Here is a 17,310-nt window from a genome sequence, read left to right as displayed (position 1 = left end):
TAGGTTTTAAATACTCCCATTAACTAACAGTCAGAGTTACACTCATCTAGAGATGCATAGAAAAGAGCATAGACTTTGGGTTCTGCCAGAAGACGGCACTTAATGGGCGACTTTGAGCCCTATACTTTGTCTCTGTTTCTCTATAAAATGGGAATAATGCTGATACCCATAATACAAATATTGGAGGATTTAAAGAGATAATACATTGCTGTATCAAAACATAGGTGATATACTATAAGGCATTATAAGCATTACAATTACTACCTGATAACAGAAAATGTCATATTCTAAATATTCAAATAGCTCTTTTGTTGACAACTCCACCAAAATCTAACATGGCATGTCTCCCCAAACCAGGAGATTAAGCAAAAACAAAACATAAGACCAAAAATAATCACCAATAAACTAAATATTTGTTGTTGTTGTTATGTGCCATTGAGTTGATTCCAATCCAGTAGTTCCCTTTTAAACTTAGATATCAGAAGAGGTCTTGTAATAGAGACTTGCAGCTTTATCCTCTGGTGGCTATTTTAAATAAGGACTCTAGATTCCTCTAGGAATATATAGTCTTGATGATTTAAACAATAATTTCTCATTATATAATTGATGAATTCTACTTGCACCTTAATGGTCACACATTGCCAAAATTAGCTACATTTAGAGATGTAAAAAGACAAATGAGACATTGGAAAAATAAAATTAGATAATCTAATTTGGATTGTTTTGTGATGACTTCATTTTGTGTATGTGCATTATCTCCAAGAGATTAGTACCATCATCCTTATTGGAGTAATATATTCCTAACCGGAATCCTGCTGTGGCACTCTAGATAAGCACTGGATTGCACTAACCACAAGGTTGTCGGTTCACACCCATTAGCTGCTCCTCAGAAACCCTATACAGGGTCACTATGAGTCAGAACTGACTAGACGGCACATAACACCACCACCACCATTCATTCATAATCACATGGATTGACGTCTTTTCAGGTTCATGTGATTCTTTTTACCCTAAAATTGTATTCAAGGATTGTTCACCTGTGAAACATAAATAAAAGCCATACCTGCAGTGGTACTGTAGCTCTGCTTACATGGAGATGTGCAAGAGTAAGCAAGTCCACAAGGATCCTAATGCCATTTGAGTCCATGAGATCCTTAACGTTTTTCTGGAAGAAGAAAACAAACATTTTTTTACATAATCTAAGACCTTTCTTTCCAATACCTGATTTCAATATCTGAAATCTCGACAGAAAAAATAGACACTGAACTAGGAGTACTTGGTATTGTCAAGATTTTGAAGTAAAACAAATTTAGATAATTATTAAAAGGGCAAAGCTGTATTAAAAAGAAATCTCAAGTGTTTCTTAAATATTATAAGAAAAAATATATATACATGAGGACTTCAGACAATGGAACTTTTCCATAAACTGTCTGAAACCCCTGCATATATCCCAAAATAAAGCCTGGCAAGTAAAACACCCATGATAAAACATTCTGGTTCTACAAGTATGGATAACATGTTTTCTTCTTTTGTTTCTCCTTTTTTCTCCAAGGTCTTCAAAACAAATAAACAAACTATTCTATAAACAAAAGTAAAATCTGCCTTTGAAATGTTCCTTTCCTGGGGTGGGAGTAAACTTAAAACAGATCATTTCTTAGAAACTAAAGAAGACATTACAAATTAAATTAAAGCTTCCTAGACTTATTAACTACATTTCATTATATAGCATTTACATTACTGAACAATAATATTAATATTTTTAGTAAATAAAAAAGGCAAATTTGCATCAAAAACTGATATTAAGGAAAATTTAAAAACCTGCTTAGATTTCACTGCATTTCTACAACTGAAATAACGTTATATATTACAACTATGAATTCTAATTAGGAACCATATGAGCCTATAAAAGTGTTTTCTAACAATGGTGAAGAATTAAAATGACAAAAAGCTCACATAATATAAAGTGAATCTCTTTCAATTACTTTTTATTATTAAAACATATGCTCTAGCCCAAAGCTTTAGTTCTGAAAACGCTGTGGCAAGATGATAGCATATGGTCTAAAGTTATTTTCACAGGACAATGAAATTAGTTGTATGCTTAAATTGAACAAATATATGCATTCCTTCAACAACAACAACAAAAATGTATGCTGACAAATTTAGATACAATAAAGCCCTTAAAAATTGTCTCTCTTTAAATAATTCAGAAAAAAACTAACTACATCACTTAGAAGCCACTATACTTTGTACTACCTGGTTAGTAAAAGTCTGCCCCTGCTCAAAGATACTAAATTCGGACAATATCCAAACACTATGAACTGTGAAGGTTTTTCTAATTTTAATTACACATTGAACTTCTGCACATTGTACCACACTATGTTACAAATGAATAACAAAATAATAAAATTATAAGAGACAATGAAAAACTTTTCATTAGGATACCTAAAGACACCACAACAATCATGAATAACAGACTGAAGTACTTGGGGACACCATTAAACTATTCAAATTTCTGAACATTTTCCTATCAGAGTGCTGCTGTGCAAAGACTATATTTAATGGATAAAAGGACCATTTTTATTACTGTGTGACTCAGAAATGTAAAATAGCTTGACACTTTTTATTCATCATGTGGGCATATCATGTGCAAATATACTTTTTTCTGTATCGCTAAATAAAAACATTTAAATAAACAACAAAAAAAGTAAGCTGACATAAATGTGACGGTTTACGTCAAGTATTTTACTTATAATGCAAAGAATTTCTTCAAGAAAAATAGCTAGTGATATGCCCTTCACTACTTTTCACACACAATTTTATTATCATTAAATCAATTCAGCACCTATGTTATTAGGAAAGAATGAAGATGGAATGATTTTGCATGAAGTCTTCCTTCCAAGACTTTACAGCAGAGAGCTTTCTTAACATAAAGATGGGCTCTGGATAATTAACTCCAACTGTGAAAATTTATCTTTTTGGTTTATGTTCATGTGATTTACTTAGAAATAGTAACATATTTTTACAAAAACACTATACCTTATTAAGGATAAGCTTGTTAAGGAAGAGGATCAACCTGTCTCGTTCCAATTTATCTGTGCACTATCAAAAGAAAATGTGAGAATTTTATCAGAAGTGAGTAAGGAAATAATACTAAGATATTACTATCATTAGAGAAGATCAACCAATAAGCTAATATGCTTATTTAAAAAATATTAACTATAATATCATAGAAGACTATCAGTATTGGAATTACTCAATGTCTTATATTTTCTGCAATTTTACGTAACTGCTTTAAATTCCCAAAGTAGATATATTTAAAGTCATTTAAAATTATAGCTTTAATGCTATACATAAAAATTGAAATAAGCTTAAATAATTAGTTCAAATGGCACCCTTAAATTCTAAAGAATTGATGATGATGCTTCACATAAAGCACATTATGACCACCAGGTATCTGCCCAAAGTGTAACTGGTATGCCACAAGAACTGCAAGGTTCCATGGATTAATAGTGAATCAGAAGTCAGTGGACACGCTCAATATCATCAGTCAGAATAAGGCCAGGAGCCGACTTCAGAACAGACTGACAACTGCTCATATTCAAGTTGAAACTGAAGCAGACAAAAATTCAAGTCAATAAGAGCCAAAATAAAACCCTGAGTATATTCTGCCTGAATTTATAGAGACCATCTCAAGAAGAGATTTTACAAATTCAACACTACTGACCAAAGACCTGGTGATTTGTGAGACAACATCATGAAATCATACGTGAAGAAAGCAAAAGGTCACAAAAAAGACAGGAAAGACCAAAATGGACAGCAGAAGACTCTGAAACTTGTTCTTGTGTAAGAGTAGCTAAAGCACATGACAGAAATGATGAATTAAAAGAGCTGAATAGACGGTTTCAAAGGGTAGCTCATGAAGACAAATCATGAAATGTGCAAAGACCTGGAGTTAGAAAACCAAAAGGGAAGAACATACAGGCTTTGCATTTCTCTAGCTGAAAGACCTGAAATGAAAAACAAAACGTAGAGTTGCAACAGTGAAGGATGATATGGACAAATACTGAACTATGCAGGGAGCATCAAAAGAAGATGAAGGGAATATACAGTCATTGCAACAAAAAGAACTGGTCAAGGTTTATTCATTTCAGGAGGCAGCAAATGATTAAAATCTGATGATAATGAAATAAGTCCAAGCAGCACTGAAGGCATTTGCAAAACACAAGACTCCAGGAATTTAATGAATACCAAGCAATGTGATCTAACAGAAAGTAGAAATTATTGAATAGTACCTTAGTATTTCGCACTAATAAAAATTTGCAGAAGAATTTTCAAAAACGGCCGAAGCAGCATATCAACAAAGAACTGCCAGAAATTTGTGCCACATTCAAAAGAGGATGTCAGAAGAGGATGTGGAATGAAGGCGATCATTCCTGGTAACAGGTGAATTTGGGTTGAACACAGAGAATACCAGAAACATGTTCATCTGTATTTCACTGACTGCAAAAGCATTCAACTGTGTGCACCATAACAAACTATGGGTAACACTGTGAAAATTAGGTATTCCAGAACACTTAACTGTGCTTATGTGAAACCTGTACCAAAGAGGTAGTTGTTCAAATGAACAAGGGATACTGCATGGTTTAAATACAGGAAAGGTGTGTGCTTAAGGTTTGTATCCTTTCACCATACTTATTCCATCTGTACGCTGAACAAATAATCTGAGAAGCTGGATCATGTAGAGGAACAAGGCATCGGGACTGGAGGCTTGTTAACAACCTGCTAAATGCAGGTGACACAACCTTGCTTGCTGAAAGCAAAGAGAACTTGAAGCACTTACTGGTGAACTTCAAAGACTACAAAGTTCAATATGGATTGCACCTTAACATAAAAGAAACAAAAGTCCTTACAGCTGGATCAAATAGCAACATTGTTTTAAATGGAGAAAAGATTGGATCCATAATCAATACCCATGGAAGCAAGGAAATCAAACAACCTATTGCATTGGGTAAATTTAGTGCAAAAGAGCTCTTTAAAATGTTAAAAAACACTAGGATGTCACTATGAAGTTTAAGGTATATGCATGTGAAAGCTAGACAATGAATAAGGAAGACCAAAGAACTGATGCCTTTAAATGGCATTTGCGAAGATTGTTAAATGTGCCAAGGGCTGCTAAAAGAATGAACAAATTTATGTTGAAAGAAGCAAGGATAGCAAAATTTTGTCTCAACTATTTTGGACATGTTATCAAGAAGTACTAGTTCCTGGAGAAATATCTTGGGTAAAGTAGATAGTCAGGAAAAAAATAAAAAAGGAAGACCTTAAGACCTTCAAGGAGATGGACAGACACAATGGCTCAAACATAGGAACAATTGTGAGGATAGCACAGGACTGGGTAGCGTTTTGTTCTATTGTACATAGGGTTATGATGAGTTGGAACTGACTTGATGGCACCTTGATAACAGAACTAGTGCAATCTAGTTCAACAGCAAAATTAAGAACTTTTGCCCTAGTTGTTACTGCCTAGGCATGTTTTGTGACTTGATTCAGAATCAGTTTTCTAACCCAGAGAGCACGATTAACTTGTAAGACAACTATAACTAGTAGAGATAGTGTGATGTGTCAACCTTGTTAGTCTATGATGCTCAGTGATTTTGGCAAATAACATATAAGCACCTTCCATTTTGTGATGTGTTATGAGCAGCCAATTTTCATGGGATTTTTCTTGGAGATATGGTCTGCCTCCAGTATATAAACAGATAGTTGGTTTCTCTAGATCCTGCAATCTTGTTGCCTAAACTTAGTTCTTGGGACCACAAGCTTACAGAATTCTCCAGTCTCCTGCCTGACCTGCATATTTTGGATTTGCCAGCCCTCACATCATTTAAGATTTAAAAAAAAAAATGAAAACAGTATATACAACTCAAAAAGTATATACTGCTCTAGAAGCCACTGTTAATTTATACACCTGCCCTTCTTTGTTGTTAAGTGTTGTTAAATAACTTTGTTGTTAAGTGCCACTGAATCAGTATATACTCAAAGTGACCCTTGTACAGGGTTACCTAGGCTGTAAATCTTTGTGGGAACAGAACCTCATCTTTCTCCCAAGAAGTAGCACGTGCTTATCCAACAAAGCCACCTTTCTGTAGAATTGGTAAATAGGTCACTAAGTTGTTCAAAAGAAGCAACTGAATTAAATTAACTGTTAACCCATTAATCATTTCCTAGTCACCTAAATTCTAGAAAACTCCTCACACAGAAAGTTTTAATAACAATTTGTTACATATCCCAGAGAAACTATCAAATGGCTGCCCTTACGTAATATTCTTACCCTCTCTAGCATTCCAATGATGTATTTTGTATCTGTAAAAGGTCCTATTTCTTCATGACATCGGCCATAAACAATAGCAAGTGCTTGCAAACATAAACACTTCATGTTTACTTTTGGAGTGAGCAGGAAACGATGATAGAGTTCATTGAAAAATTCATACCTAAATTAAAAAAAATTACTAAAAACAGTCATGAGAACAAATGTGAAAATATGCATTAACAGGATATGAAGCATAGCTTACGATCTTTTGATTGATCCACTTTCTTCATTCTCATCTTCTTCCAATAGTAATCTCAAGTAATAATCCCCGATTTTTATTTCCTCTGCCAGGCACTCATATTTAACCTTTATTAATAAAAGCAAATTAGTATAGTTTACCATAAATCTTTGGCAATTTCCACGTAACAATGGCTTCTTAAAATTCTTTCTATTCAGGACTTTTTTCTTTCCATGATAAAACAGAACATAACAAAAAAATTAATACTGTCTGAAACTATCTGATAATACATTACTGTTATGACTTACTACCTTGATAAAATGTTAGTTGTCAGAACTACACACCAATTTTTCAAAGGTAAAATTTGCCAATAAAAATTGTAGCTATACTACATGGTTTCAACGAAGGCTTAGGGGAAGAATTTAAAAACTAAATTAAGGTGTATTCTGTTTCATGCTTTTCTTGGCTTGTCATAACCAAGCAAGGAGTAGGTGGTTCTGCATCACCAGTTTTCCCACCTCACACAAACTATCCAGGTTTTCTGCTGCCCACAGCTCCCTGCCTCATGCCGATTTACAACGAACACATCAATTACATTTATCCCAGGCTACTAATTAGAGGAGATACACTGGGGAGACATCCAAGATGAGGAGTTGACACTCAGTTAAACTGCATTCATCAAAGAAGGATTTGCAAGCAATTATAAAAATGAATCCTGTGACCAGAGGAGATGGTTATCATAATTTTTTCCCAAAACCTTAAGTGATTTTTAAAAACATATGCCATATAAAAAATAAAAGATATATATATATATATATATATATATATATACACATATCTATTTCATTTTCTCAATATAAATTATAAATATTCATTCAACTATAAACTTATATGACATGACTATTTTAGGCAATGGGGATATATTAGAAAACAAATACAAAGATTTATGCTTTCATGCAGGTAGAAAATGGTGGTGGTGGTGGTGATGTGCTGTGGAGTTGGTTCTGACTCATAACAACCCTGCATAGGGTTTCTGAAGCTTTAAATCTTTATGGGAGGAAAAAGCCTCATCTCTCTCCTGTGAAACAGCTGGTAGCTTCGAACTGCTGACCTTGAGATTAGCAGCTTGATTCATAACCACTACACTACCAAAGCTCCCAATAACAACAGTAAAATTTAGCAGTTGGGCAATAGTAAATGTTGGGGAGGGAAATAATGCTGAGAAAGGGAGAAAAGGAAAAACGTGTAGGCAAGCAGGTTGTATTTAACCTCTGGAAAGGCCCTTTCAGAGGATGACAATCAAGAAAAGACCTGAATTAGATGAAAAAACAAGTAATGCTATCCAAGGAAAAAGAATTTTCTACACAAAGGGAGCAACAAATATAGAAAGATCTTGAGGCGGGAACATGTATGTGATGTTTTTCAGGAAGTCATTTTGGCTGAAGCAGTGAAAGAGTAGTGCGAGATGAGAGCAGAGAAATACTGCTTGGAATTGGGGTACAAAGACCTACTCTTGAATCTAGGTTTTTACTAAGTGAGGAGAAAAGTAATAGGAACAACAAAGGGTTTTAAGCAGCAAAGATTCTACTGCTGCTGCCACCGATAGCCTACCAACAGACTGTAGGAAAGCAAGGGCAGAAACAGTGATATTACTGCTACCAACCAGTACATAAAGAGGGTTCTGTTGTGGATAAATCCTAAATGTGCCTTCAGTAGGCTGTGCTGACTAATTGGATTTGGGTGTGAAGGAAGAGATGATTTCAAGGCTTTAATAGGAAAATAGAGAGCAGCCATCAGTGAAGATCAGGAAGACTGCAAGAGAAGTAAATTGGGAGAAAGAACATGAGAACTATTTATAAGGTAAATTCGAAAAAAGTCTAAACAGAAAACAGTCTGGGAACCACCATCCAAAAAAAGAAAAAAAAAAAGCATCTGAAGCCACAAAACTTGATGAAATCACTTAGGCAAGAGGAAAAGGTAAAGGTGGGTGTTATATAATTATAAATATTCAAAATAAAAACTCCAAAAATCATGCATGCTCTTTTAAAAACATTAAAATAATGAAAAACTAAGCTTTACCTCAAATTCATGGTGGTTCCAGGAGATCACATTAGCACTACCAAGCTCTCTATCAATATTAAATGCTCTCATTTCAGATTCAAGAGTATCTCTTAATTCTTCTCTTGTCTTGAAGTTCCAAATTAGGTTCGATCTGGCATGGTCCTGACTAAATCTAGATATACACATAATCAGAAAATAGTCAAGAAGTCGTAAAAAGTAAACCTGACAAAGATTCCTTAATACATTCACTAACAAGCAAAAAAACAAAAACCAGTGAGACTCATTAGCATTAGCAAGTATAAATAAAGAAAAAAGAATCTGTTAAAAAAAACAAACAAGTAAAATGTTAATGTCAAAGTCTTGGCGGTCTAGATGTATATACAGGAATTCACTATAAAATTCTTTCACCTTTCCTGTATGTCTGAAAATTTTCTTAACAAATCTGGGGAGTAAGGGGATGACCCTAAATTATGAAACAAATCTGTGTGAATTTCAAAACAGTAAATTGTTACTTTAAATTTCAGCATTTATTCTTAATACAAACTCTAGTCAGAAAAAAATTCCACCATCAGCTCACAGATCTCTGGCTGGGAAGTGTGTGTGATTAGGGGCACTCTAAAGCTGAACTGTCTTCAACCATAATTTAGGATTTCCAAAATCTCTTCCTTGTATTCTTGGAACACCTTAACTAAGGTAATGAATTTGGACACATTTCTGAACTGGGGTTGGATGGGCCTTGCTTCAGTCTGTAATCCTTCTAGAAAGTCTGATTTCAGAGTTCCAAGAAAGGCCTATGAAGACAACACAACTGAGGGATTCTGAGGAAGAAAAACACAGTATATACTTTAAGCCATATTATATAATATATACTTACTATATACTTTAAAATTACTGTGGAAAATTTTCAAATCACCTGTTTTCTTTTATATTAGACCTTGGTTAAGGCATATGCAGATCCATAAACTAAACCTAATAGCTTCCAGACTAAGAACTGTAAGCTATCTCAAAGATGCTTGGTAAATTCCCCAAATGTTTGTTTCAATGTCTTTCTATGTGAGGTGTGCATTGTGGGTGTAGGTGGGTTGGAATGGCAGAGATCCAAGGTAATCATAACTAAAAGGCTGCAGATGTATAAGAGGCCAGCTAATCTGGATATTCATTTCCCACAAGTATCCTTATGGTTTGTTTTTTTTCCTCATCCACCTCTTTTAAGAAGTCATTTCCAGCAAGGTCTATCAAGAAATAGGCGGTTATTTCCAATCCTTAATAAAGAGTTTTAAAGTAGTCATCCCTAGGCCTTAGTAAAAATTTTAATTAAATATACCTCCTCAGACTATCAACATGCTATAAAAAGCCTTACTCTTATAAAAAACCAATCATATCAACCTACCAGCTATCATTCATGAACTTGATAGCATAAAAGATACTAGTTCCAGAGAAGGAAAACTGTCAGAATTCCTCTGATGGTGATTACAAATTTAGCCTACGTTAGAAAAGAGGCCCAAAGTTTACCTATAATAGAAGAGATCCCAATTTGCTTCTATTTTTATTCTTTGTCTTCTCTTTCGAAGAACTACGGGCTTTTGAGTTATATTCTGAAAAAGAAAAAAAAAAAAAATCTCAATCTGAGGCTACTAAATAAACAGTCAGATCACCACTTTACAAGCGATGAGAAACATTTCATTCATTAAATTTTGGCAGAAACAAAATCAATGAAACAACAAAACCTATAACATATGAATACTTGGCATTCAGTTAAATGATACTATAATAATTTCCAAAAATATTTCTGTGAAGTGCAGCTGAAATGTTTACCCTGTAGACTAAAGTTCTGTTTCAACACCAAGTTTTAGTGTTCATTAATAAAGTTTACAACAGTCAAAAAATAGTGACTTATTCAAACACTTACATGCAGTTAATATAAAAATCATGGAAAAACAATAAATGCAAAAAGTTACAGGTTATTAAACTGATACTAAAGCCAAGAGAAGAAAGTACAAATTGCAACAGCTAATGGAGAAGAAATAAGTATCTACATTCAGACACGTGTGAAGTAAGACTCTAGTTTATTAGACACAGAATATCAAAGATAACTCCACATGCCAAGCAGCTTAATGCATTTCACACATGTAGCAAGGACTTAAACTCACCATATTGTTTCTGTCCTGAATATAATTGTAAAAAGGAAAAAATGAAAAATTTTTAAAGAAAATAAAAATAAGACAGCAAACCTAGATCTGCTATGCTTTATCGGCTATACAAATTCCACATGGATGCCGTAATATAAATGCCTTCACTTTAAAAAAGAAAAAGATCCACACTGGTTCTTTAAATCAAAGATTCAGAGTTTTGGGTGTTCACAAACACATTTAAGAATTTTCAGAACTCTACAGCCCAAGCCTCAGAAAAAGGCACATATTAAGTTTAAAGTGGGAAGGGAAGATTTCAGAGATGCCCTGAAGCGTGTACCTGGACCTGAGGCTAAGACTCTCTGCTCCACTTAAGATGTGGAGTCATTTCAGATATGAAAATTCTAAATCCTCAATGTGATAGAAGCTAAATTTAGAAAGTGGCATAGATTTTTTCAATGAAAAGTCTGCTCTTCAGTAATGAAGCGGCTAATTAGATAAAAGCTATCTTAAAAAAAACAGACTAGATGATATAGAAAGAACAAAAGTATACTGAGTTGTAACTTTCAAAAGCAAATGTTCTTAAGATATAAAACCTATTCATTATGTGGGGAGCACAGTGACTCCATACGACAGCACTGGATTGCAAACCACAGGGTCCAAGTTTTAAGTCCACCAGCCACTCCTCGGGAGAAAGATGAGGCTTTCTGCTCCCACAAAGATTTAAAGCCTCGGAAACTATACAGGGTTGCTATGAGTCAGAATTGACTCAAAGGCACTTAATAATAACATTAACATTCATTATATAAGAAAAATACTTCTTACAAGTTTTAATTCTCTTCAGATTTCACTAAAATCAACGCAGAGTTGCGTTAATTCAAAAATGTGGTTTTAGTGAAAAATCTATCCTTAAAATTTACAATTAAGAAGTAAATTCTTCAAGCCCCCATTCCCTTAGGACAAAAGGCTGGTAAGCCTAAAGTAATGAAAATGTAAACAACCAGATAGCCATAAAATGAGCTCGCTGATTTAAAGGTTTGGGCTAAGAATCTTTGAACTGAAAATAAGAAAAAGAGCAAAAAAAAAAAAAAAAAAAAAATCAATTTTATATATTAGCCAGATACTACTTTAACTCCACATGGAACATTAGCTATACATGGAACTGACCTCGTAAACATTCTATTATATATACAATGCAGCTTAAAATTAGACCATATACATTTAGCAGTGTTAGACTTGAGCTAAAGCACAAGATGATTGTATATCTTCATGCTAATATTTCTACGAATAAAATAGTCACAAAGGTTATTCAGTGCTTCCTAAAGAAAGCAATGCTAAAAGTACCCTAGCAGAATTGATAATCAGCTAATACCAACAACAGAATTCTGTTTGGTATGATCATTTGCTAAAATGTTTAAATAACATTCCATGTAGTAATTAATAACTACAGACCAAAAATATATTATTGGTATTAAAAATACATTCTTTCTACTCTGAATTGTTGTCTTTAAATAACAGATACTATCTGTCCAAGTGTGGTGCTGTACGATAGGCAGTGGACTGTTAACTGCAAGGTTGGTGGTGCAAACCCACCAGCTGCTCTTTGGAAACCCTATACAGGGTCACTGTGAGTCAGAACAGAAGTGACGGCACTTAAAAGCAACAGTAATCTGTATTTCCAACTAAAATAGCTTTATATTCAACTTTATGTGAGATAAATTTAACATTTAAATCTGAGACCAAAACCTTTTCAGTGTGGTAATTATATCTAGCAGCTTGAATAACTACTATTTTAAAACTGTTATTTTAAGTACTTGAAACCTCTTGCTGTTGTTGTTCAGTGCTGTTGACTAGGTTTTGACACATAGTAACCCTGTATAGGGTTTCTGAGAAATGTCTGTGTGGTGGGTTTAGACCACAGAGTTTGCGATTAGCAGTCCAGTGATTATCCAAAAGTTCCACATCCAGGAATTCACTTAAGCCTGAAGTTTGCCAATTTTTAGTAACTGAAAACCACACTATCACAGCTCTGGATTTTCAATTGTTCAAGTTCTGTATTAATATTCTAAGACATGTGTATAGTGCTTTCATCAACTTGTTTGTACATCAAAGAAACTCTTTAAGATAGAGAAGGAAAGTATGTTATTCCGGCTTTATCAAAGAAGAAAGTAAGGTTCAGAAAACTCATAATATTCCATCATATAGGTTAACAAGAGATACAATCAGACTCAGTTTGATATACCGATTTATTGCTCAGAATTTTTTTCCTATCCTAGTTAAAGTAACCTGAAAGCACCCCAACAATTCTTTATATTTTGCATCACTCGCACAAAATAGCATTAATTGTGCTCAAGTTGTAAAGAACTGAAGATTAGCCCTAATTTCAGACAGACATGCAAGAGTGCAGTATTTGTTGTTTGGTTGCAACCATTGTCTTATATTTAGATATTCTGGAAATCCATAAGAAAAGAATTGTTTCAGAAAGTTATTTGGATTATTTCCCTGGAATTAGGAAACAGTTACCTTATCCAAAAAGTCAGTAACAGAAATGAGCCTAAGTTAAACAGTATCAACAAAATCTTTAGATCAAGACAGCCCTTCCAGGATTCCTTAATTCATTCTTAACTATAGCACAACTGATCTTGAATAAAAGAATGTAATTTCTGAATTAGATTTTTCTGATACAAGACTAAAATTGCTTTAAATTTGAGGATTTTGATATCTGAGGAGCTAATACCGAAAAATTTAAGAATACAAAGGAAATTTAATTTAAAAATGAAAATTATTTTTTCCAAAAGTTTTATCTGGTTACTTCTGAATAAAAAAAGCTAAATGAGAAGCACAATTTTATTTTCATAGATACAAAAGTCCAGAGAAGAAAGGAAGGAAATAGATACATATTAAAAATAGGTGTGGAAATGGGAAGTTATGGAAGAAAAATGAATCACTGAATTTCATATTAAATCTCACATCAATAACTAACACTAAAATCCCGATCCTTAACTTACAGAATTACGAATTAAGCAAAATTTATGTAACATGCAAATCAGAACTAGCTGACATTTCAAGCTTCAGATGTTAGACCAGAAACTAAAGAATATTTAGATTATGCAGAAGTGCTAGAAGTTTGAAAGCAGATTTTTTTTTTTTACCTCTTTTTGAGCAATGCCCATCCTATCTCTCCAGTGCATCAGCACAAGATCCACTTTTTCTTTCGCAAATTTTTCAACTTCTTTAGCAGCTTTCCCAGCTAGTCTTTGCCATTCAGGAACTTTATTGAACTTTCCATACTGGTCCTATAAAGTAATGTTGAATTCCATTACAATCTTGTTCGCAAGTTTAATTTTTAAAAATGAAAAGAAATCAAAGTAAGGCTCATTCACTATTTCCATAATATAATATATATTGGATGTTTGGGCTCACTGAAGAAACAAAGCAAAATGTTCTACAATAAACACATTTAGTGTAAAATATCCACTAAACTAGATTTAAGAATTATTGTTTCATAAGGTGTGGTAAGATGTAGGTGAAAGATGAGTACAGGGAACAATGAGGGTAAGAACAGGGCAGGAGCACTTAAAGAAAGATATCAGAGAAAACATATAAAATATATTTATAAAATTTTATACAAGGTAGCCAAGATCTATCTTGATAAAATAAGTCCCACTTAAGATAACCTTTTTCCTTTCACTAATATTTATCAGTCATATAATATCTGCAAATGTCACATTATACACTGTAATAAGGGGAAAAAAATTCTCTCTGAATGTGACAAAAAGTTGAGGTAAATAAAAAAGTATACAATAAGAGTACTACTGATAAGGTAAGAATATGGTGATAGTTGTACAAGTCTATAAATATACTGAATAACTACTGTACACTTTAAACAAGTGAACTTTAGGGAATATAAATTTTAACTTAATAAGACTTTTAATAACAATAGTAATAATAAAGTACTATTATTCTGTGAATTAATTTTTGGTTTGTTCTTACATTTTTTAGTGTATTTCAAAGTGGAGTATGTAACAATACCCTTATATCCTGAAAGGATATTTAAGACAATGATATTTACCATTGCTATTTTCACATTATCTCTAACATGCATCCGATCAGAATCCTTTTCAGGAACTGGATCTGAGCTGTCCAAGTATGCCAGCATGCCTGGTGGCTAAAAACAACAAACAAAACACAAACTCTGTTTTCAAAACAACTGCACAAAAGAAAAGTTAGTCTTAAAAGCCCAAGTAGATTAATATTATTTATTCTCTGGCAATTCCTAACAAACACCTTTTAAAATCAAACCTAAGAAAAAGAAAGAAAAATAATCTTACTGTCCAAGAATACACAAATCTCTCCACTTTCTCAATTGACTTACCAAAATGCGTTTCAACAAGTTTGTAGCAGTTGCATTTTCAGCTGTCCAGAGTCCCACTAAATGTCTACTTAGCTGTCTGAAAAAAGCAGACGTTGAGAAAGGTTTGCTGCTTTACCTCAGCTAGAACAGAAAGGAATTTTTAAGAACAAAATATCACATAATTATAGGAAATATGGCTACAGTACAAAAAAAAAGAAAAAAAACATTAAAAACCAGTATTTTAATTATGAAAGGTATTTGGAGCAGTGATTCAAATATTATGATAATTTTGAAGCTTTCTCCAAATTAACCTCAGATAAGTTTGCTGATTCTAAATGGACCTGAACAAGAAAAAGCAGTTTCTTACTTTATTTTTAAAAAAGGGAAAAACATAAAGATTAGATTTAATGTTATGATTAGTTATAACAAGTCCGGAGAAATTGATTATAACAAGAGGGTATTCTTGGGAATTCTGAACATGAACAACAGTTACCAACTATGTTATAAAATAAGCATCTTGGATAGAAAACATTTTCCATTTCAGAATTTGGACAAAGACCTAACACTTAGAGGAAGTTATTCTACTCACCCCTTTTAAAAACTAGAAGCATATTTTGGTTCGAAATGAAAATTTAAGATCTATGCTGAACCGACAGCTTAGTCATTTATTCATTTTAATTCCTGTGACAATATCTGTCTCCTAAACTAGCAGTTTGTCATAAATGGAATCCTATTTTATTCAGTGTTGACTCTTTTGTACTTAGACAGGGATTTGGTTACCATCTGCTATGATAATGGGCTTAACAGCAAGAAGAGAAATAACCAAATAACCACCTACTATCATATGTACTTAAACAGAAACAAATACACACATATATGTATGTATCGCATTCCAAGAAGACAGTTTAATAGCAAAAAACAAATTCAACTTTACTTTTCCAACAAAAAATGAACCCTACTAAAACTGTTCATTCATACACATAATTTGAAGCCAACAATATCAAAGTAAGTACATGTGTAATTTCCACCTGTGACATTTAGTATGTTATCATCAGTGACTCTTAATATGGCTTCAATTAAGGAAAAATGAGAAGTGCTGTATAATAACAATCTATAAATGTACAAGCAATGCGGATGAAAAGTAGCACTTCTATTTATTGTAGAATGGACAGTTTTTCAATATAGTGACTAACCACAGGAAACAATGTAACTGATGAACTGTCATAAAAAGAAACATAACAAGTAAATGTCTAACATGGGGGTTGAATGGAAGGCAATATCTAGTAGTCTGTTTTTATTTAGGATGGCATCTGGCATTGCTAATAAGGCCGAACCAAGGATATACCTTTCCTTTTATAGTTTTCTGTCCTCTCAGGCAAAACAGAAGATGATGCTTGCAGCCTAACATCTAATAAGTGACATTCTATTTATGCAGATAGCTTCTAATAACAGCAGGAAACTATTAGCAAGACAGCACAAAACACAATAACTGGTCACAGGTGATAAAGAATGAAAATTTATAATATAAAAAACAGCAAATGTGAGTCAACAATTTATGGCATTTTGTGATGTACCTAAAAGAACAAGACAGAAATATTTTATGATACTTTTTAACTAATATATGATTCACAATCTACTATGTTACGGTAGGATAAGCACTGCAAGTTAGCAGTTCAAACCTACCAGCCGCTCCTTGGAAACCCAATACAGGGTTGCTATGAGTTGGAACCAACTGGACAGGATTTAAAAACGTCAACTGAAAGTTTCACATACCAGAAACCATCCAAAAAGAAAGGTTAGAGGGACTGGAATTCATGTAGTATGGAGTAAATGAATAGATTCAAGTGTTTTCTCATATTTGAATGATTATTATTAAGTAGATAATTTGTCGAAGAGTAAACTTGAACTATAAAAAATTTAGAATAGAGGCAGGTTAGGCTGGTTATATATTAAGGTGGTTGTTTTAGTTTTTGATTTATACTTAAAAGTATCCAACTGCCCAAAAGCATTTGAAAAAGTGGTCAGGAGAAACTTCATGTAAGGTTATCTTCATGCAAAATGACCATATGGAGCAAAGGATTGAGCATGTGGCTCTAATTCTACAAGTTTCTAAGCACTCTTGTTTATATTCGAGTCCCAGAATTGTGGTCACTCAGAGTCTGATCAGAGAGGCTAATGGTAAAAAAAGAAACCCAAATTTCCTTCCCCAAGTTATCCA

General features: G+C 33.3%; 1 protein-coding gene across 1 annotated transcript in view; it reads right to left on the bottom strand.

Annotated features, from left to right (window-relative positions):
• DNAJC13 (DnaJ (Hsp40) homolog, subfamily C, member 13) overlaps positions 1-17,310 on the bottom strand; it is a 173,921-nt gene that overhangs the window by 70,468 nt on the left and 86,143 nt on the right. The window contains exons 18-26 of the mRNA XM_006840026.1: positions 15,114-15,189; positions 14,811-14,906; positions 13,891-14,034; positions 10,122-10,204; positions 8,628-8,781; positions 6,573-6,676; positions 6,332-6,491; positions 3,037-3,099; positions 1,064-1,165 (exon numbers count right to left, since the gene is read on the bottom strand). Coding sequence (XP_006840089.1) covers positions 1,064-1,165; positions 3,037-3,099; positions 6,332-6,491; positions 6,573-6,676; positions 8,628-8,781; positions 10,122-10,204; positions 13,891-14,034; positions 14,811-14,906; positions 15,114-15,189 — 982 coding nt within the window. The remainder of the gene's footprint in view (positions 1-1,063; positions 1,166-3,036; positions 3,100-6,331; positions 6,492-6,572; positions 6,677-8,627; positions 8,782-10,121; positions 10,205-13,890; positions 14,035-14,810; positions 14,907-15,113; positions 15,190-17,310) is intronic.

The sequence above is a fragment of the Chrysochloris asiatica genome, unplaced genomic scaffold (assembly GCF_000296735.1).
Source record: "Chrysochloris asiatica unplaced genomic scaffold, ChrAsi1.0 scaffold00028, whole genome shotgun sequence".
NCBI lineage: Eukaryota > Metazoa > Chordata > Mammalia > Afrosoricida > Chrysochloridae > Chrysochloris > Chrysochloris asiatica.
The sequence above is the reverse complement of the archived record's forward strand: the minus strand, read 5'-3'. Positions and strand labels throughout refer to the sequence as shown.